We start from the raw sequence: 23,275 nt of genomic DNA on the forward strand, positions 1-23,275 counted from the left end.
TAACTCTGATTTCTTCAGTGTTTTCTTGAGATTCTGTTGTTGATTTATTCCTACAATTTGATGACACCTGCAGAGAAGGTGACTTTGAAGGTGAACGTCGGCGTGGTCGCTTCCTGGTTTGTTTCATTGTAGTGGTCGGGCGGATAGCAGTGGTGGTGGGCTCAGGCTGGGAGGGCTGGGAGTAAGGTTACCTGGACCGGGCCGGGGGGTTGGTGGTGAGATGTCTCAGGCTCTCAGTGCTTGAACCAAGCCCTGAGGTGCGCTTTGCCCCGGCGCAGTCCCAAGACCTGCACGACTCAGGCTGACAATGGCGGGTACCTGTTTGGTACCCGGGTACCCGGTGATTTTCCAGCCCAAATTGCATACCCGGACCCGTACACGGCACCCGCGGACGGGTACTCAAAGGGCAGTGGCGGGTACCCGCCCACGGGTGCGGGTACCGCCAAACGGGTACCCACTGGCGATCTCTAATTGTAATACAATTAAAATACCCACAGCCAAGCCCTTTTCACGGCTACAGCCCTGGATTCTCCCATAGGGAGAAAAGGACTCAGTGTTTACGCCCACTGAAGTCCCCTCTATAAATAGAGGCCTATTTGGCCCTCAGGAAAAGATCCCCCAGACCATTCACCGCCCATAAACTGTAAGTTTGCCGTGAATATTCTCCTCTGCTACATTTGTAGCCACTTTTCCTTATAAACCATCCCCAGCACGTAAAATCCACTGGATTAAACCCTTTAAATCATCAAAAATCTCTTATTAGTATATTTAAAGCTTTATCCTTATAAGTAGTTGCAGTAAGACCACCGCCTCTGTCAAGCAGCCAATCAGTTTAAGCGCTTACCACCTACTTTTACGCCAAATTAATTCCCTGTAATTAATAATTACATATTATTAATTACATAATTAATTCCTCCTCTGTTACAGAGTGTTAAAACCCTTGTAGTGGCCATATTAGCCACGTCACAAGCTTGGTAATTTAAATTACCAGTGTTTTCATCAGCACAGTTATAGTGCTAGGGCTAAAAACCCTTATTTTGACGGGTTTTTGCCCTAAGCTTCATAAACAGAGCTGTCATAAATAAAGTCCAAGAAATTGAACAAGTCCCTCAACTAAAAACCAAAATGGTGAGACAAGAAGTTCAGCGCTTAAACAAGCATGAGCAAGCCAATAAACCACCAAGAGAGGTTAAAGAAATCAACAAAAAAGATAAGACAGAGAAGCTAGAAGAGTTTATTGACCCCAATGAGCCCCTAGCATGTGTAGAAGATTTTTTTTAATCAAATCTTGATTAAAAAAATTGAGCACATTGATAGTAAAATCAATGCTATCCACCTTAATGTACATGATAGCGCTTTTGAAATTAAAAACTTAACAGAAAATGCGGTAGATAGCGCTAAAGATATTATAAATATTGTACCAGAGGTTAAGAAAACTACAGGAATACTACAGCAAATAAGCAATATTAAATTAGGCCTTGTAGATTATAATAATAAATTACAAAAAATTACAACAGAAATTCAGACAAATGCTAAAGAAACTACAGTAATTGCCAAATTAAATGCAATACATACTGATATTAATAGATTGGATATTACCAGTAAACTGGACCAACTAAGAATAGACAGTGAGCATGAGTCAGAAAACCAAGATGAAAACATACTAGAAATAATGGATAAAGTTGATAAATTAGAACAACTCATTATACACAACAGTGATAGTATGGCAGATGAAATTATTAAGATCAATAACAAGTTTGATGAAATGCATAGCAAAATTATGGCTAGCATGGATAACATAGTACAAAAAAATGACACCAATAACACAGTCCAACCTCAAACTCATACACCATACAAACAAGGGATGAAAGATGTACCACCACATCAAACCAGCAATCCCTCCAGAAGAATGGCAGAAGAAGAGACACCCTTGAGAAAAGAGTACACAGTACCACAAACACTATTCTTCAAAGAACAATCATATAACCCAAGTATCCAAACTATGAGAGATAACTCTAAAGATGTACCCAGAATTAAAGATTGGCCATCATTTAGAGGAGAAGGAGAATATGATCACTTGGACTTTATTAAAACAATTGATTTATACCAAGAAGATTTTGAACTGAGTGATTCCTCAATCACTGGAAGAATTAACAGTCTTTTCAAAGGTTGTGCCAAGCGCTGGTTTACAGACCTACGCTCAACAAATGGCAAACAATCTTGGGAATGGTGGAAAGAACAAATTAACAGTAAATGGGGAAGCCCAGCATGGCGCTTTAAAATTGAAAATAAATTTGATGAGAGCACCTTTGACATTGAAAAGGATAATCCACTGTAATGGGTGATATCTCAGAAAGATAGATTGAAAGCCATCTGGCCCAATTTAACAGACAATGAAGTCCACCTGAGAATCATGAAGAAATGTGGAGGAGATCTAGAGCATGCCATTAAAAGTAGACTACCTTACAATGCAAGTACAGAAGATATAGTCAACACATTAGAGGACATAACTACACGTACATGCATTGGCAGAAGATATAAGCCTAGATACCAAGGAGATAAAACTGAGAAAACAGAAGAGAAAAAACCATCCACTTCAAAAGACCAGAATTATCAGAAGGATAAGAAGTGCTACAACCGTGGTAAAATGGGACACACTTCACCAAACTGCCCTCAGCCAAAGAAAAACATTAACAATGTTGAAATAGAGGCAGAAGAACCAGCTGAAGAGAAAACTCAATCAGACACAGAGGAAACACATGATGATGGGTCTTCAGTCTCATCAGGGTCTTGTAATATGATTAACATAGACATAGAAGTGGCTGAAGCTGAAACAGAGTATAATTTACCACAAGCATGGCATCCTGGACAACCTATAGGAAACATCCAAGAAGCCAGACTAATGAAAACCAAACCTACAAGAGGGAAAGGCTACACAGCTGGTGAAACCAACATTACACACATACTGTTTAATGGTAGAGAAGCAGAGATGTTACTGGACAGTGGAGCATATTGCTCAGTAGTATCTGAGACATACTTGAGGAAATTATGTCCAGACTACAAAGACATCCTTCTGCCACTAGGGAAAGTAAGAATAAACAGTGCCAGCAACACCATGAATCCAATAGGAGTATTTGAATGCCCAATTATAATCCCTCACCCAACAGGATCAGTCAGAATGACAGTGGAATTTATTTTGATAGAAGACGCAGTAAGTAAACACTTCATACTAGGAAATGACTACTTAAATATCTATGGCTTTGACATAAACAATAGCAGAGAAAGATACTTTACTATTGGGAATGACAATCAAAAGAAAAAATTCCTATTTAAATCCAAAGAACCTTTACCTGTAGAACAAGTAGAAATACAGGATGAAGAAAAGGAGAGATTTGGAAGAGAACAACTAGCAGAAGCTAACTTTAATGACTAGAGGCCAAGCGGCTTCGCCGCTGCGGGGCCGCCCCGCACCTGACGCCAAAAACCCCGTGCCCCCAAGCTCTGTCCCCCGGCCCGCACACAGGCAGGCCCTGGGATTCCGCTTCTCCAATTACCCCAGGCGTCCACCGCCGGCGAAATCGCGACCATCCGCCACCCAACTCACAGCAAGGACCACCCGTTCTCCTTCACCAGGAGCATGCGCCCCCATCACACGACAGACCAGACCGACCAGCCAGAGCCAGACTACCCACGTACCCCACAATACCCAGGCAAGTATTGCTACATCAGGCCAAGTTTTTTGCGGCCGGCCACAATGACCAGGCTAGACGCGACCAGTGCCGCAGCTGCCGAAGGCCCGCCCTACTCAATGCAAACAAGGTGGTGGTACCCTCTAACTCAAGCCCACCACAGGAGGGTATAAATTGAACCCACTTCCAAGAACCGGTCCATCACAACGTTGACCCCCAAATCCCAACCGACCCCTTGCTACCAAACCACACAACAACACCCAAACCAATCACATCGTTCCCAAAAACTCATGACCCAGGCCAACCAAACAATCCAAACCACCCCCCAAGACACCCTAATGGTTGATAGGGTCAACATCCGTGGGGGCATATACATTGAAGAATGCCTGAGTCCTCCCATCCCTCCAACTAAGTCGCGATATATGTCACTCTGCCTAAGCTTACGCACAAGGATCTTGGTCAGAACAATGTGTTACCCAGTTGGCTACCCGCACGGCCGTCAGCCGGCCCTCACCATTTCCCCATCAACCTCAGAACAGTTTTGTCCCCTGAAGCAACCCACCAAATGCAGGGAGGATATACTATGAAAGGATCCATTCTTAGACTCAGCCCCAACAGTTGCCTCAAAATGAGGTTTTCATCTGGGGCAATGGATGAGCGCCCACCGCGCAACCTTGCGAAGCCAGAGGCACCACTAACAGTCAATGCAGTCGGTACCATCTGCAAGCTCTCAATGATAAACATACTAAGCGGCAAACCTACTTGCGCCATAACACTCCAACACAAAACAACAGTGAGTCGAACCTTCAACACTGACTTCAGTCAGTTAGCTAATCTCAAGCACAAGAATCTCTCGTCAAAGCTTGTCATTGACTACTTAATATCCCCGGAAGTTGCCTCGATATTTGCGTTAGATGCTGATCACATTGTTCTTTGCGCCTGGTTTTACAGCAATTTGGCGGGGGTCAACACCGTAAAAGGCCGAGCTGTTGTCAAGGTATGTAATCACAGTTGAGCTCATATCATGCCCAAACTGACTCCGCCATTACTTGCTAGATTATTTTGGGCCAAGTCTTTGGCGTGAAAAAGTGACCGTCATGGTCAACCTTCAATATAGATGTTCTGCTCGAGGTCGCAAATGTTTTGGCACTACAATCCCAGCTCGAATTCAATAAACTAACAACCTTGCCAGCAATTAACGTTGTGAAAATTAAATAGTTCAACAATTATTAACTCCGATGCCACTGTACAGCCTTCCCCCAGAATAATGAGTCATTATTAGATTTGTCAGTTAGGAATCTCCCCTAGCCTTGATCCAAGCGCAATTTTGTTAATTTTGATGCACGCCAAAGGAGTAAACAAATCTGCAATCCTTCGCCCGCCATGAAAGCTTGCACCAACATGCCCTCGCAATCCACGCAGATAAGAAATTTCAGGCGAGGATCTGAGTTTAATTTGACCAACAGTTTGACACTCATTAGCACCCGCGATATGAGCTACATTCAACAAACAAAGGCGACCGGATCATCACGTTCTTTCACAAATAAATGTGTCTCTATCATCCCAAGGTTTGACTATCAGCCCGATTCGTGGAATCCGGGCGAATCACCTGTGAGTTAGACCTACGGTCGTCAGAATATTGAGCCCAAGCTCCTACCTCAGCTCGATATTTCCAGTGCACACAACCGCAGGCAGAGCAATCATCTGGACATGACACAATGACAGCAGGAAGTTTGTAATCAAAGGCCCGGCCTATCATCGCGTTCCAATTATGCCTCGTATCTTCTAGCATTTTTGTGTGATTTTCAGCCTGCCCCTATGTGCGTCGCTTGTGTTCGCCAAACCAATGCACAGCCCTTGAATCGTATAAACCAATAATGAAGATGACACAAGGTTAGTGGCCCAACAAATATACCACACCTAGGCTCACGATGATGGCCCGGGATGGTTGTGGCTGGTTGAATTGAAATGTCTCAGTTGTAAAAGTGGAGGAGGAGTCTTTATTTGCTGGGCTAGGCGAGTTGTTGGCGCCAGGACGATAAAACTGGGTGATACGCCTGAGGGATTGGTGCAGGACGGCTCGAGCGAGTCAATTGGCGAGGGAGTTGGTCTGATGGTGGGCTTGGCGTTTGTAGAGTGAAAGAAAAAACTGTGGTCTGCAGATGGTGATGACATTGTCCACCACCAAACCTTCCAGGTTCTCTCAGGCCAAATGTCCTGATTAGTCCTAAGTCCTCTCCCTGCAGGAGAGATCTTGATGCTATGCATCTCAACCAGGCCAAATGGGAGCCCCCCCTGGCTGCAGCAGGGACAAGGACTTTGACAAGTTTGTACTGTCAACTTTAAAACTCGCGCATGGCTTTTTGGTTTAGTCTATGCATGCGTTATGCATGCAACAAGGATGCACACGTGTACACTCATTACTCTGTCGATCGGTTCCGTCGATCTCCTTGGACTCCGAACAACAACCTTATTCTTCCGTATTCTTCCGCCAATCAAAATCTTCTCCCCTTTTTCTTACATCTCATTCTTCCAACTTCGATCAACACTTAATCATCGAACAACAAACTACTCGAAGCAAAATCTTCTTTGTTAATCAAATCGATTCAAATCCGACTTCTTTAATCTCAACTCTCGCCGATCGCTAACATCTAGGAGGAGCTAGATTCAGCTTCTGGGCAGGTATTCATTTACAACATCTATCAATTTCATGAATTATGTATTAACCTATTACTTATTTTCTGCCAGGCTGTTTCGTCGTGATATCTCCTTGTGTTATACATTGTCGTTGTTGTGATTGTGTCGCGGATTTTTTCTTTGATTTGATTCGTTTCTTTGAGGTATTTATCTTTACTTTGTTATTATTATTACATCATTCTAAATTAACCAAGTCTAACAATTGTTTTGTATTTCAAGTGTATTTACTGTTATTGAGTTCTTTGTAATAACTGTTTCCATAAAGTAATTGACCTACCTTTTTTACATGTACAACCAAGGGGGGGGGGGGGGGGGGGGCGCAGGGTGCACTCCACACTTTTTTGGAGTGCACTTCTGCACACTCCAATGTTTCCTGAAGTGAAAATAGTTCACTCCATTTTTGGTGTGCAAAAAGGGTGAGCCTAATTTTTCTTCCCATGTGAACTTGTTGATTTTCTTTCAATTATCTTTCTCAGATTACGAGAAAAGAAACTTGAACAAAAATTGCATCTCAGGTGTCTCAAAAACCCGCCTATCTTTTCTACTCCACAATAAAATAAAGCCATGTATCAGACCACTCATGTTGTTGCCCCGGCCCCAAAAAGGGTCAGGGTTGAGCTCGGAGGAGTAAAGATGCCGTGTTGCTGATATTAATGAGTAGGGTGTTGAGGAACAGCAGTGCATGAAAGAAAGAGAGGAGAGAAGGGCATGATAAATGATGAAGCTTTTGACGACCTTGTTTGTCCTCTCAACAGAGCATGCACAATAATATCTTCTTTGGACTGTGTCCCTTTATACATCCAGCGCTCACCCACTCGACCCCCCCTGCCAACAAGAATGACAATAAACACAGAATAAACCTTGCTGGCCGTCGTCATGATCCTTCGATTTCTTCCACTTGCTCTCGCTCGCGATATTCCAGGCCTAGACGGAGCTGTTCTTTGGTCCCGGGTCGGATCCGAAGCCATTGCCTATGGAGACGTGTGAAAGAATGGATCAGGGGTCCGGGGTTATGGGTGAAGGAAGGAAGTGAGGGGTAGAACTTACATTCGGGGCCCACTGCGGGCACGCTTGCTGACGCGGAAACCATATATCCTAGGCCCGTAGATCTTGGATTGAGCTGAGTTGTAGGCCGTAACAGAGTTGGTCATGAAGCCGGACTTGGATTGAAGATCGCACGGCGGTTCGGGGGAGGACAGGGAGGCTGGAGGCCAGGGGCTAGGATCGAGGGGCTTTTGCAAAAGGTTTGGAAGAGCAGATGGGGAAAGGAGGTGCTGAAGTAAGCACCTATCAAAAAAAGAGGGAGCAGATCGACGATCAGATTGCTTTCCATCAACAAGCGGTTATGGGAGTAGTACTGTTCAGAAGGCTGACCATCGATGCAATGGTATCTGCTACTCGGTGGGTGGTAGATGTCCATGCAGTTCGGACAGAACAAAACAACCTCGCTGTCCCCTGGTGTATCTGACCTTCCACATGGCACATCCTTGGAGGGTTGGCAGTACACACGGGGACAATAGCCGAAATGAGCACTTTTGTACTTGGCATTCTACGGGAAAAAAGGATGGCCAGCATTGATCAGCCGCCCATTTACAGTGGGGGATCGATGCGTTTAGTGGGTAGGTTGCTTGGATAAGGCCGTTGCTGGTTACGATGGTTCAGACCAGTGGAAAATCAGGGGTGGTTGGCGAGGCGATGGCGAGGGGGATGGCGCGGCAAAGTGTGATTTTTGGGTATAGACATTCAATTTGGGATCGGATTGCGGAATGCCGTGGTGGGGAGGGCGCAGGGTTTGATATTTCGTCAACGTGCGCTCAGGGGAGGGGATTGTTCGAGGAGGGGGCGGCGTGTTGCGAGGGGAGTGGCGTAGCGGTGAATTGGCGAAGCGGTGTAGGCAACAGGTGGGGTCCGAGGCGCCTGGATGCTATAAAAGGAGTGACAGATCAGCAGGATTTGCTTCCCCAGACGACTCGAATGCTGTGTTTTCCAGCTGACAGGTCGTCTCACCCCCGTCCGCTGTAGCATTTGCGCAGTCCGGCGGGGGATATTCAGGGGCCCCCCTGTGCTTTTGGGCTGGGAGTCCTCTTCCCAACGCTTTTTAACCCTGCTAGACAGGGATGGGCGTTGGGCCACGGTGCGTCAGCTTGCTGTGCTAGGTGGCTGGGTGCGGGTTTTTGGAGTGGGGATTATTGGAATTGTGGGGGATTTTTTTGTAATTGGTCTGTTTGTATGATAATTGCGGCTTGTGGGTTCTCTGTTTTGACAGAAGGGGAACCTCTGACCTTTTTTTTTGTATTTTAGCAGATTGTAGGGGGAACCCTTGAATTTTTTTTCTACGAACCTGAGACTTTAATATACTTGGATAAACTAAGTGTAGACCAACTATTACAGTTACACAACATGCTGTATAGGAAGAAGAATGCATTTGCATCAGATAAAGAACCACTAGGGGCAGACATAGGCCATGAAGTGGATATTACATTGAACATTGAGCGCCCCTACCCACCTTTACTAAGGAGACCAGCTTATCCAGCAAGTTCCAGAGCAAGAGAAGAGCTTGCCAAACACCTGGATGAACTAGTAAGGCTCAATGTACTCAGAAAAGTAGGGCATAATGAAGAAGTGGAAATAACCACACCAGTAATTATAACCTACCATAATGGTAAATCACGCATGGTAGGAGATTTCCGTGCCCTGAACACCTACACAGTCCCAGACAGATATCCTATACCAAGCATACAGGAGACACTGACAAACCTAGCCAAAGCAAAATACATTACAAGTATGGATGCTTTAAAAGGAAAATCAGAATGTAGTAACAGAACGTGCAAGAAAATACCTGAGAATTATAACACACAAAGGTGTTTATGAATACCTCAGAATGCCTTTTGGGATTAAAAATGCCCCATCACATTTTCAAAGAATGATGAATACCATCTTCTGTGAGGAACTTGGACTAGGATGGCTAATTCTATACATAGATGACATAATTATATGCTCTGAAACATGGGGAAACCATATGAGTAAAATAGAACTAGTTCCAACAAAAATAATTAATGTCAACATGAAAATTTCATTAAAGAAATGTGCATTTGGATTTGCAGAAATTAAAGCACTAGGACACGTAGTTTCAGGACTAGCATTATGCATAGACCAGAATAAAGTAGCAGCAGTGTTACAGAAGCCAGCACCAACAAACAAAAAAGAAATGCAAAGCTTTCTTGGGTTTGCCAGCTACTACAGACAACACCTAGAAGGCTATGCAGCTATGGCCAGAAGCTTGCATGAAATAGCTTCCAATGATACTGCCTTTGAAATGACCACAGAGAGACACATGGCATTTAATAAAATAAGAGAACATCTGACCAGAGAACCACTATTATTAATGCCAGATTTGAAGAAACCTTTTGTGTCATATGTTGATGCCTCAATGGAAGGACTAGGAGCAGCCCTCCATCAATTACAAATCATCAATGATAAACCTGCAGAAGGTCCCATTTGTTTTATATCCAGACAACTCAAGAAATCTGAAGCACGCTATGGAGCAAGTCAACTAGAGTGCCTATGTTTAGTATGGGCCCTAGAGAAACTCCACTATTATCTAGATGGAAGTGTGTTTGATGTAATCACAGACTGTATTGCACTAAAATCACTCATTAACATGAAAACCTCTAACAGACACATGCTTAGATGGCAGATATCCATTCAAGTATATAGAGGCAACATGACAATAATCCATAAAGAAGGGAGATTACATAAAAATGCAGATGGACTCTCTAGGTGGTCCTTACCAAATACACCAGACAATCCAGCCTGGGCACCTGAAGACCCAGAAGAATAACCAATTATGGGAATTAGCATTACTGAACTAGAGGATGAATTGTTTGAAGAAATCAGAAATAGTTATAAACAAGACAAGAACTGTACATTGTTAGTACAAATATTATCCAAAATAGATTCAAAGGATGATGAACTGATTGCAGCACTGGACACAGCATGGAAGAAATCATACCAAGAAGGAAGATTTCACCTATTTGACGGAATTATATACCACAGATCCAAACACACATGTGTACTGACAGTAATGGACAGAGTATTGATCAATACATTACTACATGAATGCCATGAAAGTACATCATCTGGTCATCTATCTTCAGACAGAACAGAAGACAGAGTAAGAAACCTAGCATGGTGGCCAACATGGCAACAAGATGTAGAAACATACTGCACCACATGTGAGAGATGTCAGAGAGCAAATAAGGCAACAGGAAAAAGGTTTGGACATATGATAAAAATAGAAGAACCCACCAGACCATGGGAAACAGTTAACATGGACTGGGTTACAGGACTACAACCTGGAGGAAAGAAGAATTATAATGCATGTCTAGTCATTGTAGACAGATTTAGCAAAACACCTATATTTCTACCATGTCACAAAGATGATACAGCTATGGACACAGCCATAATGATTTGGCAACAAGTGATTTCATGGACAGGGTTATTCAAAAACATCATCAGTGACAGGGATCCCAAATTTACATCAGATCTATGGAGAGGATTGTACCGCTTATTTGGCATCAAACTCTCTTTCTCAACAACATACCATCCACAAACAGATGGGCTAGCAGAAAGAATGATTCAGACTTTAGAAGATATGCTAAGAAGATTCTGTGCATATGGATTAGAGTTTAAAGATTCTGATGGATTCACTCATGACTGGGTCACATTATTACCAGCCCTAGAGTTAGCCTATAGGACGTCAACCCATGCATCAACAGGGAAAACACTGTCAAGACTTGGGCTTGTCCCCAGAGCGCAGGAAGCGCAAGGAACGAAACCCTAACCCTGCAAGGGGCAATGGTGAGTTCCTAGGTCCATGCATATGCATGTGTCTCCAAGACAGAAAGTTGACGCGCATGCTGAAACTCTGTTCCTCTCCATAGCCACGTCAGAACCAGACGCCGAGCCCAAGCGACCCAAACGAAGCGGACCCTCAAGCAGGTAAGTCACGCTTGTATAGGGTTCGTCATAGCTAGGTAGTGCCGAAGCTGATGCGTACATAATTGTACAATATTGCAGAAAGCTCGCACCCGAGGCCAATCCAGACCTACCAGGTTATAGCCTCAACAATTGTATATTGGACCCCTCCACTGGAGGTAAGTTGATTGTTGCAGAAGCTAAAATCCTTAGCAAGGACAGGAAGCTAACTGATTGCTGCACTCCTGTGTTAGACGACTGTTGCTCCGGTTCCTTAGCAGCTTGTATCTGGAGCCCATAAAGATTGTGCTCCTCCGAGTCCAAGTAAGATCTCTTTTACTATCAAAATCTAAGTTGAACTGAGTCTAGGCACTGACATAGACTTCAGTTGATCTTAAAAGAACGTTGTTTCTTGGAGCACAATCACGTGTCTCAGGCTGCTCAGCAGTGTACATCTCTCTTAGACTCTTTCATATATTCTATTGTAGAGTTGGTCTTGTATCCACTCTTAGGTACATGACAGTTTTTCATTTCTTTCTTTTATATCTCCTAGTATGTTAGGATTGATCGATTACTCACTAGCAATGAAAAAATCTTAGTCTTGTGAAATCTAACAGATTTACAGTCTTGATAGCCGAATCAGCCGATCTCATCAGCATTTTTGCAAACTAAGAGTGGATCGAAATGGCCGGTGGATCTTGTAGCAATCCTGCACCAACAGCTCTAGCTGCAGTCTCTACTCCCGTTAGCGACGACAGGGACACCTTCAAATGTCCGAACTTTACCGGCAAGAACTTCCCTATCTGGCAGCGCAAGGTTAAAACCTACTTAGCGGTAAAAAGTCTCACTAAGTGTATCAAAGAACCATTACCTCCGAACCCATCAGAAGAAGTCAAACTGCAGTACATTCGAGCTGCCGCTATTCTGGGACAACACATCGAAGATCACATCTACAATCATGTGATCACGGACGAGAATGAGAAAGATGCTTTTGCGATCTGGAAAGAGCTCAAGGGCAAGTACGCCTCCTCCTCGGTACTCGCTATCTATCACGTTTGGCGAAAGTGGGAGGACATTCAGTATCATGAAGACATTGACTCCTATGTCACCAAACTCAAAGAAACGCTAGCTGAATTTGCCGCGATGGGCTTGGACATACGGGCAACCATACTGAGCTGCACAATTATAGCTCGTATCTCTCGAAAGCGACCGTCATTGATGCAGACTTTGATCAGTAACGCGGACCTTCTGTACATCTCAGCCGAAGTTGATAATTGCAAGACTTCGCGATATAGCTCATCACGACGCTGTCGAAGCAACCATGCAACGTGATGCGGCAATAGTGGAAAGTACATCTACCGCTCTAGCGACGCAAGCCTCTCAGTACCATAGCGGAAATAACCAGAAGAAACGTCGCTGGATCAATCCGCATCCGTGTCAAGAAGGCAAGCATAACCCTTTATCCGGCCACCCGGCTGAAGAGTGTTGGACTCTGCATCCCAGCAAGTTCAAGAAGTCGAAGCAAGCTCCGCAGTCCACTGGACTCATAACAACGGTGCAACCGGCTTCCAAATCCACTGCAAATATCGTAAGGCCCACTTTTGGCTATCTTACCGGCCCAAATAAGAACAAGGACGGTCTCAAAATGGCTCTTGACTCCGGTGGAAGTCACCACATGCTCAATACTCTTGACATGTTTGATACAACCTCTCCGGTATGGATCAGCATCGCCACTGGTAACAAATGGGACCAGCAAGAGCTGTTTGCTGTGGCAAAAGGGAATGCCACACTGCGATTTACAAATGGCGGATCAATTGTGCTGAAAGACGCACTTTATGTTCTGAATCTCACTCGGAGCTTGATCTCTTTTGCACAGCTCATGGAGAATACCCCGGCCATTACACCAGCTCCATGTTGATTCGAGGTGAAAATCGACAGTTTAAGTGCTCTCAGGATCAGCACTGAGAATAACATCTTCGAATTGGTCGGGCTACGGGATCTAGAAGAGCAACCTGTGGCAAATCTGTCTGAAGCATCCAACGCCGCAAGCAACAGCGACTTCGATCTCTGGCATAAGAGGATGGGGCATGCAAGTAGGAAGCGCATTGCATCGATGCTTGACAAGCCACTAGCTTCTGCGCCGACGAAGGCGTGCGACGCTTGCATGAAGGGCAAGGTAACGCGATTGCCTTTCAACAGTCATTTTAAAGCCACGTCCGATCCACTTGAAGTAGTACACGCCGACCTTGTCGGTCCAATCTCGCCGGCAACTAACAGCGGAGCAAAATACTTTCTCACGTTGGTCAATCAACACTCGGGATATATACACGCCAAAATTCTCAAAGCCAAAAGTGACGCCTCGACGGCAATCGTGGAATATAAAGCATTCTTTGAATAACAAACGGGCAAGTCGATAAAGAAGCTTATCACCGATGGGGGCGGGGAGTTTTTCAACAAGAATCTTAGCGACATTTTGAAGACAGCGGGCATTCAACACAATTTCTCTCCGCCATACACGCCTCAACATAACCGCTTTGCGGAGCGAGCAAATCACACAGTCATCGAAATGACCAGAACGCAGTTAATGCAGGCAAATATGGCGCCCAAATGGTGGGGCGAGGCGGTTAAAACGGCAACAGCCACCACTAATTGTCTACCGTCTCTGGCGAAGAGTCGGGCTTCTCCAATGGAGATAATGTTTCAAATCAAGCCCGATATGCGTTTCTTCAGGCCATTTGGTTGTCGAGCCTGGATTGTAAAGCCTAAGCAGTATCGGAGCAAGAAATTTGGACCTATTGCGTGGGATGGTATTCTACTCGGCTACGATAATGATTTCTCGTCTTACAGGATCTATCGACCGCAGGACAAGACTATCGTGACATCAAAGCATGTGCACTTTGATGAATTGACTTTTCCAGTCTGCTCCGCGCAGCATAGAAGCTTCAACGCCTATGGGATAAACAAACTGCCGGCTTTTACAGATGAAGAACCACTTCCCTTCACTGAAGAGGAGGAACTTGACTTTGCAAGAAGAGGCAAGGAGGAGGAGGAGCAAGAAGAGGTCAATGACATAGCCCGGATTCTCGGGGATTCGGCTCCAGGGCCGTTGATTGATGAAGACGAGCGAGAGGGGGAGTACAAAGACAATCAGGATGATCACGATGACCAGGAGCAGCAGAGGTTTGCTGCCACTCCGCCGCCTCAAACGCGTGTGTTAAAGGTCATCGGGCCTAGACATCCTACTCTCATCTCTGGCGATATCGATCAAGCAAACATCCGCAAATACGGAAGACGGCAAGTTTTTCACACAGTTGTGTCCTCTGACCTGGATAATCATCGGCAAGCCATGCAATTGGCTGATTCCTTGCAATGGCGTGAGGCGGAACTGAAGGAGGCGGCTAATATGGAACAGCATAAAGTCTGGTTGGTTTGCCCACGTCTTCTGTCCGACTCTCCAATTCCAGCAACATGGGCCTTCCGTAAGAAACTTGGCTCGGAGAATGAAGTGACCAAGTTCAAGGCACGCATATGTGCGCAAGGGTTTCGGCAAACATATGGCGTCAACTTCCTCGCCAGGTTTGCTCTGACCGGTTGTCCATGCTCACTAAGGCTGTTCATCTCGTTTGCGGTCGATAACGATCTAGAGATTCACCAGCTCGATGTGCGGAGCGCGTTCCTGACATGTCCCTTGGACGATGAGGTGACTTTGTTGCCACCGCCAGGTCTGGAGTTTCCTCCAAACTCAGTACTCGAGCTCAAGAAAGCCATCTATGGCCTTTGACAATCTCCGCTAGTCTGGTATAACAGGCTGTCCACATATCTTAAATCAATCGGCTTTACAATCTCTCTCGCCAATGCTTGTGTGTTCTATCGCCGTGGTGTTGCGGGCAGAGAGGACACCTATGTATTTGCTCTGTAGATGATCTAGTCTTCATCAGTAAGCGACCTCTGGCGTTCAAGGAAGAAATAGAAGCCGAATTCAAAATTAAATATCTTGGAGAGGCGAAATTCCTGTTGGGCATGAACATTGAGCGCGGGGCAAACGGAATTCACGTGAATCAGTCTCAGTTTGTGGAACAAAAACTTGAAGAGTTCGGCTTTGACAAGCTTCATACGGCCTCGTGTCCACTCAATCCAAAAGTTTATCTGAAGAAGGCGACCCAGCAAGAGATCTCAGAGTTTTGCAAGACAGGGCTGAACTACTGAGCGCTCATAGGATCGCTAAACTACTTAAGCGTCTTGACTCGACCTGACATCTCCTATGCCGTCAGCGCACTGTCACAGTACCTCGAGCAACCTGGAATTCAGCATTATCATGCTGCGGTTCAAGTGTACCGGTATTTAGCCGGCACCAAAAGTCTGGGCCTCACGTACATGAAGAACGGCGACAACACCCTCAAGGCCTATGTAGATGCCGATTGGGGGGACCTGTCCCAATACTCGTCGCTCCTCGACGGGATTCGCCATTCTGGCGGGTTTGCATATTCTAGCGTGGAAGTCATCAAAGCAATCTACGGTCTCCCTGTCAACAACAGAAGCCAAATATAAGGCTCTGTCTGACCTAGGTCGGGAACTAGCTTGGCTGTCAAATTTAACATCCGAAGTGAAGACTCGACCGGAGCTTCAAAATGTTCAAGTCCTAGTTGATAATCGAGGCGCAATTGATTTAGCCAAAAGTGAAAAGTCTCAGAACAGTTTCCGTACCAAGCATATGTCAATAAGGTTACATTTTGTTTGGGAGCTAGTGGTGCAAAACCTAATTCAGCTAAGCTACATTTGATCTGAAGCAAATGCCGCTGATTTCCTCACAAAACCTGTTGGACGCGCCAACATTCGTCGAGCACTGGAAACCCTTGGCATCAAACCCTCGTCATCAGTTGCTTCCAACCTCCCGGCTCAAAGCACGTTGGGCTGTCAAGACTTGGGCTTGTCCCCAGAGCGCAGAAGCGCAAGGAACGAAACCCTAACCCCGCAAGGGGCGATGGTGAGTTCCTAGGTCCATGCATATGCATGTGTCTCCAAGACAGAAAGTTGACGCGCATGCTGAAACTCTGTTCCTCTCCATAGCCATGTCAGAACCAGACGCCGAGCCCAAGCGACCCAAACGAAGCGGACCCTCAAGCAGGTAAGTCACGCTTGTATAGGGTTCGTCATAGCTAGGTAGTGCCGAAGCTGATGCGTACATAATTGTACAATATTGCAGAAAGCTCGCACCCGAGGCCAATCCAGACCTACCAGGTTATAGCCTCAACAATTGTATATTGGACCCCTCCACTGGAGGTAAGTTGATTGTTGCAGAAGCTAAAATCCTTAGCAAGGACAGGAAGCTAACTGATTGCTGCACTCCTGTGTTAGACGACTGTTGCTCCGGTTCCTTAGCAGCTTGTATCTGGAGCCCATAAAGATTGTGCTCCTCCGAGTCCAAGTAAGATCTCTTTTACTATCAAAATCTAAGTTGAACTGAGTCTAGGCACTGACATAGACTTCAGTTGATCTTAAAAGAACGTTGTTTCTTGGAGCACAATCACGTGTCTCAGGCTGCTCAGCAGTGTACATCTCTCTTAGACTCTTTCATATATTCTATTGTAGAGTTGGTCTTGTATCCACTCTTAGGTACATGACAGTTTTTCATTTCTTTCTTTTATATCTCCTAGTATGTTAGGATTGATCGATTACTCACTAGCAATGAAAAACTCTTAGTCTTGTGAAATCTAACAAACACCAGCTATTTTAGAAAAAGGATGGAACCCCAGACTACCACAAGACAGCCTGAAAAAGGACTTGGTAGAAGTACATCCCACAGCAGCAAGCTTCAAAAATATGCTGGACAAAGCCAGAAAAGACGCCCAACAAAACATGGATAATGCATTTGAATGCAGCAAAGAGAAATGGGACAAAGTGCATAAAGTACCCAGCTTCAAAATAGGAGATTTAGTATTAATATCAACTACAAACTTTACTAATGTTAAAGGAAATAAGAAGCTTAGAAATGAATTTGTAGGCCCATTTGTAGTCAAAGCATTACATGGACCAAATGCAGTAGAAGTGGAACTATATGGAGAACTAGAAAAGAAACATCCTACATTTCCAGTAAGCTTACTTAAACACTATAATGAATCAGATGCTGAACTATTCCCTTTACGCAGGGAAATATCTGAAGCAGAAGTACCTCCACTTGAAGAGTCAGAGGAGAAAAAAATTCATAAGATCTTGAAAGACAAGAAGATCAGAGGAGAGAAAGATAAATTATATCTTGTGAGATACAGGAACCCAATTCATGAAGATGAATGGCTACCAGAAAAGGAAATCAAAGATGCGGATAAATATCTAAGAAGATTCAAGAACTCTAAACACAAAGATTAAATTATTTCAGAATTTAACCTTTTTAGAGGGGGTAAGTGTCAGCCTTAGAGATACATCAAGTATCCAAAAGACTGCAATAACTTAGTAAATAATAATAGTTATTACATTATTATTGCATAATCAGATTTCTCATCATAAATTAAGGGGGGTCACCCACTTAAAGTACCCCCTTATTCCTATTCCTTCATGTACTAATTGTATAAATAAGAATTGGCCCCAGAAAGCGCCCAAAAATAGTATTACATACATAAATTTAGTAAAATAAACAGTGTACATAAAATTAAACTGTTGTACATTAAAGATTAATATTACTCATGTAAAAATACCCCGTGAAAGTATTATGTAGACTTCTACTGAAGCTCTTTCACATGACAATTGGTTATAAACATGTCATGTGACAGAGTCAGGGAAATTAGTCTATTACAATACAATTGAATTACCCACAGCCAAGCCCTTTTCATGGCTACACTGCTGGATAGTCCCATAGGCAGAAAAGGACTCAGTGTTTACGCCTACTGAAGTCCCCTCTATAAATAGAGGCCTATTTGGTCCTCAGGAAAAGATCCCCCAGACCATTCACCACCCATAAACTGTAAGTTTGCCGTGAATATTCTCCTCTGCTACATTTGTAGCCCCTTTTCCTTATAAACCATCCCCAGCACGTAAAATCCGCTGGATTAAACCCTTTAAATCATCAAAAATCCCTTATTAGTATATTTAAAGCTTTATCCTTATAAGTAGTTGCAGTAAGACCACTGCCTCTGTCAAGCAGCCAATCATTTTAAGCGCTTACCACCTACCTTTACGCCAAATTAATTCCCTGTAATTAATAATTACATATTATTAATTACATAATTAATTCCTCCTCTGTTACAGACTGTTGACACCCTTGTAGTGGCTATATTTGCTACGCAACAAGCTTGGTAATTTAAATTACCAGTGTTTACATCAGCACAGTTATAGTGCTAGGGCCCAAAACCCTTATTTTGATGGTTTTTTTGCCCCAAGCTTCATAAACAGAGCTGTCAATTTACCTAAGAGTAGATACAAGACTGGCTAGTTATGGTGATAAGGAAAAGAAAAGAAAACTCTGCAAAGCAGGCTAGGACACAAATTCGTGCTGGGAGAACTGAAAGTTCTTATCAGAGCAAGACTGGTATCAGTATCAGCGCCTAACCTCAATTGTAGTTAGAGATTGCCAGTGGGTACCCGTTTGGCGGTACCCGCACCCGTGGGCGGGTACCCGCCACTGCCCTTTGAGTACCCGTCCGCGGGTGCTGTGTACGGGTCCGGGTATGCAATTTGGGCTGGAAAATCACCGGGTACCCGGGTACCAAACAGGTACCCGCCATTGTCAGCCTGAGTCGTGCAGGTCTTGGGACTGCGCCGGGGCAAAGCGCACCTCAGGGCTTGGTTCAAGCACTGAGAGCCTGAGACATCTCACCACCAACCCCCCGGCCCGGTCCAGGTAACCTTACTCCCAGCCCTCCCAGCCTGAGCCCACCACCACTGCTATCCGCCCGACCACTACAATGAAACAAACCAGGAAGCGACCACGCCGACGTTCACCTTCAAAGTCACCTTCTCTGCAGGTGTCATCAAATTGTAGGAATAAATCAACAACAGAATCTCAAGAAAACACTGAAGAAATCAGAGTTATTGACTCAGACAATGACTCTATCAACCCCACCGCGGTCAAGTCACAAGCCACTCCAAACAGCAACCCTAATTCCAGTGGCCATCGGGAGCTCACCGACGAGGAGGTGCTTTGTAAGATTGTTTCTGATCCGTTCCGTCCGCTCACTATTCCAAACTGAAATCCTCCCTCATAGTTCGAGCGCAGAAAACGGCCTCAAATGGCATCAGCGCAGCTTATTCCAGCTATCACCCACCAGAACTCTCACATCAACTCGACAAAAAAGGACGGCGCATGATTGCATATCCATGCAAGATGTGAGACTGCCTAATACCCAGCCACCCAAACATTTTTGCTGACCAATATTCCTGAACTTGAATCAGGTGCAGCACAAAAATCCACCGGCCGATGGGTGATTCTTCTTGCAGCAATTTATTGAAACACGTGGCAGGATGTATCAACAAGCAGCGTGAGACCAATAGCAACCGAAAGCTGGCCAGTCTTGGTGTAAACAGAACGGGTGATATAGACCCAAAAGAGGTGAAATGCACCCTTGATCCCTTCGATTATTTTTGATCATCATTCTAATTTACTTTGGATTGTCCAGGTAAACCAACTCTGCGCGATTTGGTGTGCTGAGTCAGCACAGCCCTTTTCTGCTTTGTGTGACGAATCCCACAAGCGCATCCTTCATCCAATCATTGTTAAACACTTGCCTTTGGCAAAGGTAGTTTCCCGATCGATTCACATGCTCTATACTGCTATTCAAGACAACTACCGGGAGGTTTTACAGGTGTATTTTTTTTTTGCTCTTGATTTCTCTTACAATATTCTCGAATACTGACTTGCTACTATATTTAATTTATGTACTTGTATAGAAACACACCGGTGCCATGTACCTTGGGGCTGATGCATGGCAGTCGCCCAACGGTCATGATATCCTTGGCGTTGTGATTTATCGATTGATCGAGGACGGCAGTGGAAAAATTGAGCTGGAGGCTATGCCTCTCGATTTTTTCCAGCTTGCTAAGAGTCACACTGGCGAGTATCTGGCGGAAACTTTGCGTTTGGTTGTGGAAAAATTTGATGTTCAACATAAAGTAGGATTGATCGAGTATATTCCACATCTCCTTGAACATTTAAGATGCTGATCTCTCATGTCATCTATCAGATTTGCGGCATTGTTACAGACAATGCCTCAAACAACATGTCCATGGTGGCCGAGATGAAAAAATTCAAATGGCACCGATTCAAAGGCGACTCGCAGTGGATCAGGTGTTATGCACATATCCTGAATTTGATCGCACGTTCAATATTGAAAAAATTTTGTAATTTGAAGAAGAAAACCGGAGGCGATGAGGATTCAGCTGAAGAAACCGAGTCCGAAGATGAGGAACCTGAGATTCTGATCCGTAGGTAAGTGCAGGTCAAACATTTTATCAAGTAGCTCGGTTTCTTATTTTTTCAATTTCCACCTAGATACGATGAAGATACATCCATTGATGAATACAAATATACTGCTGACGGCCAAAGCAACACTTCAGAACAATATGATGCTGATGATGAGGTTTGCGAGGCTGAATTATCAATGCAGGACATCCACGATCTAAGTGATGAGGATGAAGATGAGGATCTTTACACCTTGGCTTCATGCAAACAAACTTTGGCGAAGGTATTTCCATTCCTCCCTGCCCCCCTTGGTTAATTTGTAGCACTGAGACATTTCTTCCTCCTAGTTTCGCACTATCTCTCGCAAACTTCGCAAATCACCAAATTCGAAGGCCGAGTTTGTGGAAATATGCGGCGAAATGAATTGTGATAAGCCCCATAACGTCGAGAGAGATGTCTCCACACGATGGAACTCCACTTATGTCCAGCTTCAGGGAGTCATTCGATGTGAGAAAGCCATGTGTGTACATTCCTACATATTCTGTCCTCTAATAGCAAGTACTGACAATTTTTTGAGTGGCAGTATTCAATGGCAGAAGGACAAAAAATATGGGCTAGCTCGGCAATATCATATCAACAAGACTGATATCAATTTGGCACAGGACTTGGTTTCCCTACTCGAGTTGTTCTATGAACAAACTCTTCAGGTATCTACTCTTGGATCGGCTCGCTTAACTCACGTCATCGTCTTCATAGACGAGATCACCGAGCATCTTTCAAATGCAATCAAAGGAGAAGGCCACAGATACCCACCTGTGCTGCGAAATGCCTGCCGAGTTGGTCTTTGTCTGACCAACAAGTATTACACACTCACTGACTGCTCGCCTCTATATTGGATTGCCATGGGTATGTTTCTTGTTCCATCAATTCCGGAGAAAAACAAATGACTAAATTTCTTTTGATCAGTACTACACCCATTGTTCAAAGACAAGTACTTCCAGATTGCAGGTTGGGAAAAGGAATGGATCATTGAAGCCATTCGGCTCACACGCGAAATGTTTGATTTGTTTTACAAGCCTCAAATAGAACCTCCGGTTTCCAGTCAACCAACCAGCTCGGGAAAGGTGAGCTTTTTTTTAATACATACGTCCTTTTGCATCTTAATTGGCTGACAATAGATCATTTCAGCACAAGACGGGCAATATTGCACAGCTTGCGATTGCTGCCCAAACAAACCAATCTTCAATCGATCCGATTGACGTCTGGCTAGCTTCTGGCCTGGTACTAGACGATGGCTCCCCTATAAATGCGCTCAAGTGGTGGATTCAACAAAAAAACGCTGCTAATTTGCATGGAGGACTAGTACAAATGGCTCTCGATGTCCTGAGTTGCCCAGGTGAGAATCCACAGTATAATCATTAGAATCTTGCAAATTAGATTGTTTAGCTGATTTTCTGACGTTGCAATCTAGCTACCTCAGTCGATGTCGAGCGTGCTTTTTCATTTGGATGCAACTATGTGTCAGAAAAGCGACACCATCTCAACCCAATATCTATCACTAGGGGAATGGCGGTTTCTTTTTACTCAAAAAATAACCTGATCCAACCCGGTCTCCTCAAAAAGTGGAAGGTTGGTCTCCAGGAGGAAAAAAAGAAAAATTTTAAGGGCAAAGGGAAAGAAAAGTGATACTTTATGTACAAATTTCTTTTCATTTTTTTTACTATTGAATGATAGGAATGAACACGACAAGAATCTTTGAAATTATGGTGAAAATTTGGAGGCAGGTACCCGCGGTACCCGCCTCAAGTACCGCCGGTACCCGTCGGCGGGTGCCGTGTCCGGGTCCGGGTGTCCAATATTGGACAGATTTGTAGCAGGTACCCGCACCCGTCGCGGGTACCCGTACCCGTTTGGCCATCTCTAATTAAAATAGACTAATTTCCCTGACTCTATCACATGACATGTTTATAACCAATTGTCATGTGAAAGAGCTTCAGTAGAAGTCTACATAATACTTTCACGGGGTATTTTTACACGAGTAATATTACTCATTATTGTACAACAGTTTATTTTTATGTACTTTAATTGTTTTACTAATTTTTTGTATGTAATACTATTTTTGGGCGCTTTCTGTGGCCAATTCTTAATTATACAATTAGTACATGAAGGAATAGGAATAAGGGGGTACTTTAAGTGGGTGAACCCCCTTAATTTATGATGAGGAATCTGATTAATAATAATTATTATTTACTGAGTTATTGCAGTCTTTTGGATACTTGATGTATCTCTAAGAATGACACTTGCCCCCTCTAAAAAGGTTAAATTCTGAAATAATTTAATCTTTGTGTTTAGAGTTCTTGAATCTTCTTAGATATTTATCCGCATCTTTAATGTCTTTTTCTGGTAGCCATTCATCTTCATGAATTGGGTTCCTGTATCTCACAAGATATAATTTATCTTTCTCTCCTCTGATCTTCTTGTCTTTCAAGATCTTATGAATTTTTTTCTCCTCTGACTCTTCAAG

The 23,275-nt window shown here is 44.1% G+C and overlaps 1 protein-coding gene across 1 annotated transcript; it reads right to left on the reverse strand.

The window, feature by feature from the left end:
- Positions 1-7,260: 7,260 nt before the first annotated feature.
- On the reverse strand, positions 7,261-7,806 carry PtA15_9A549 (uncharacterized protein; the record flags this gene model as incomplete). Its single annotated transcript, XM_053172769.1, has 3 exons — positions 7,261-7,357; positions 7,434-7,673; positions 7,745-7,806. The coding sequence occupies 3 exons, from the start codon at positions 7,804-7,806 to the stop codon at positions 7,261-7,263; spliced, it is 399 nt and encodes a 132-aa protein (XP_053023977.1).
- Between the last annotated feature and the right edge of the window lie 15,469 nt (positions 7,807-23,275).

Source organism: Puccinia triticina, chromosome 9A, assembly GCF_026914185.1.
Source record: "Puccinia triticina chromosome 9A, complete sequence".
In the NCBI taxonomy this organism is placed as follows: Eukaryota; Fungi; Basidiomycota; class Pucciniomycetes; order Pucciniales; family Pucciniaceae; genus Puccinia; species Puccinia triticina.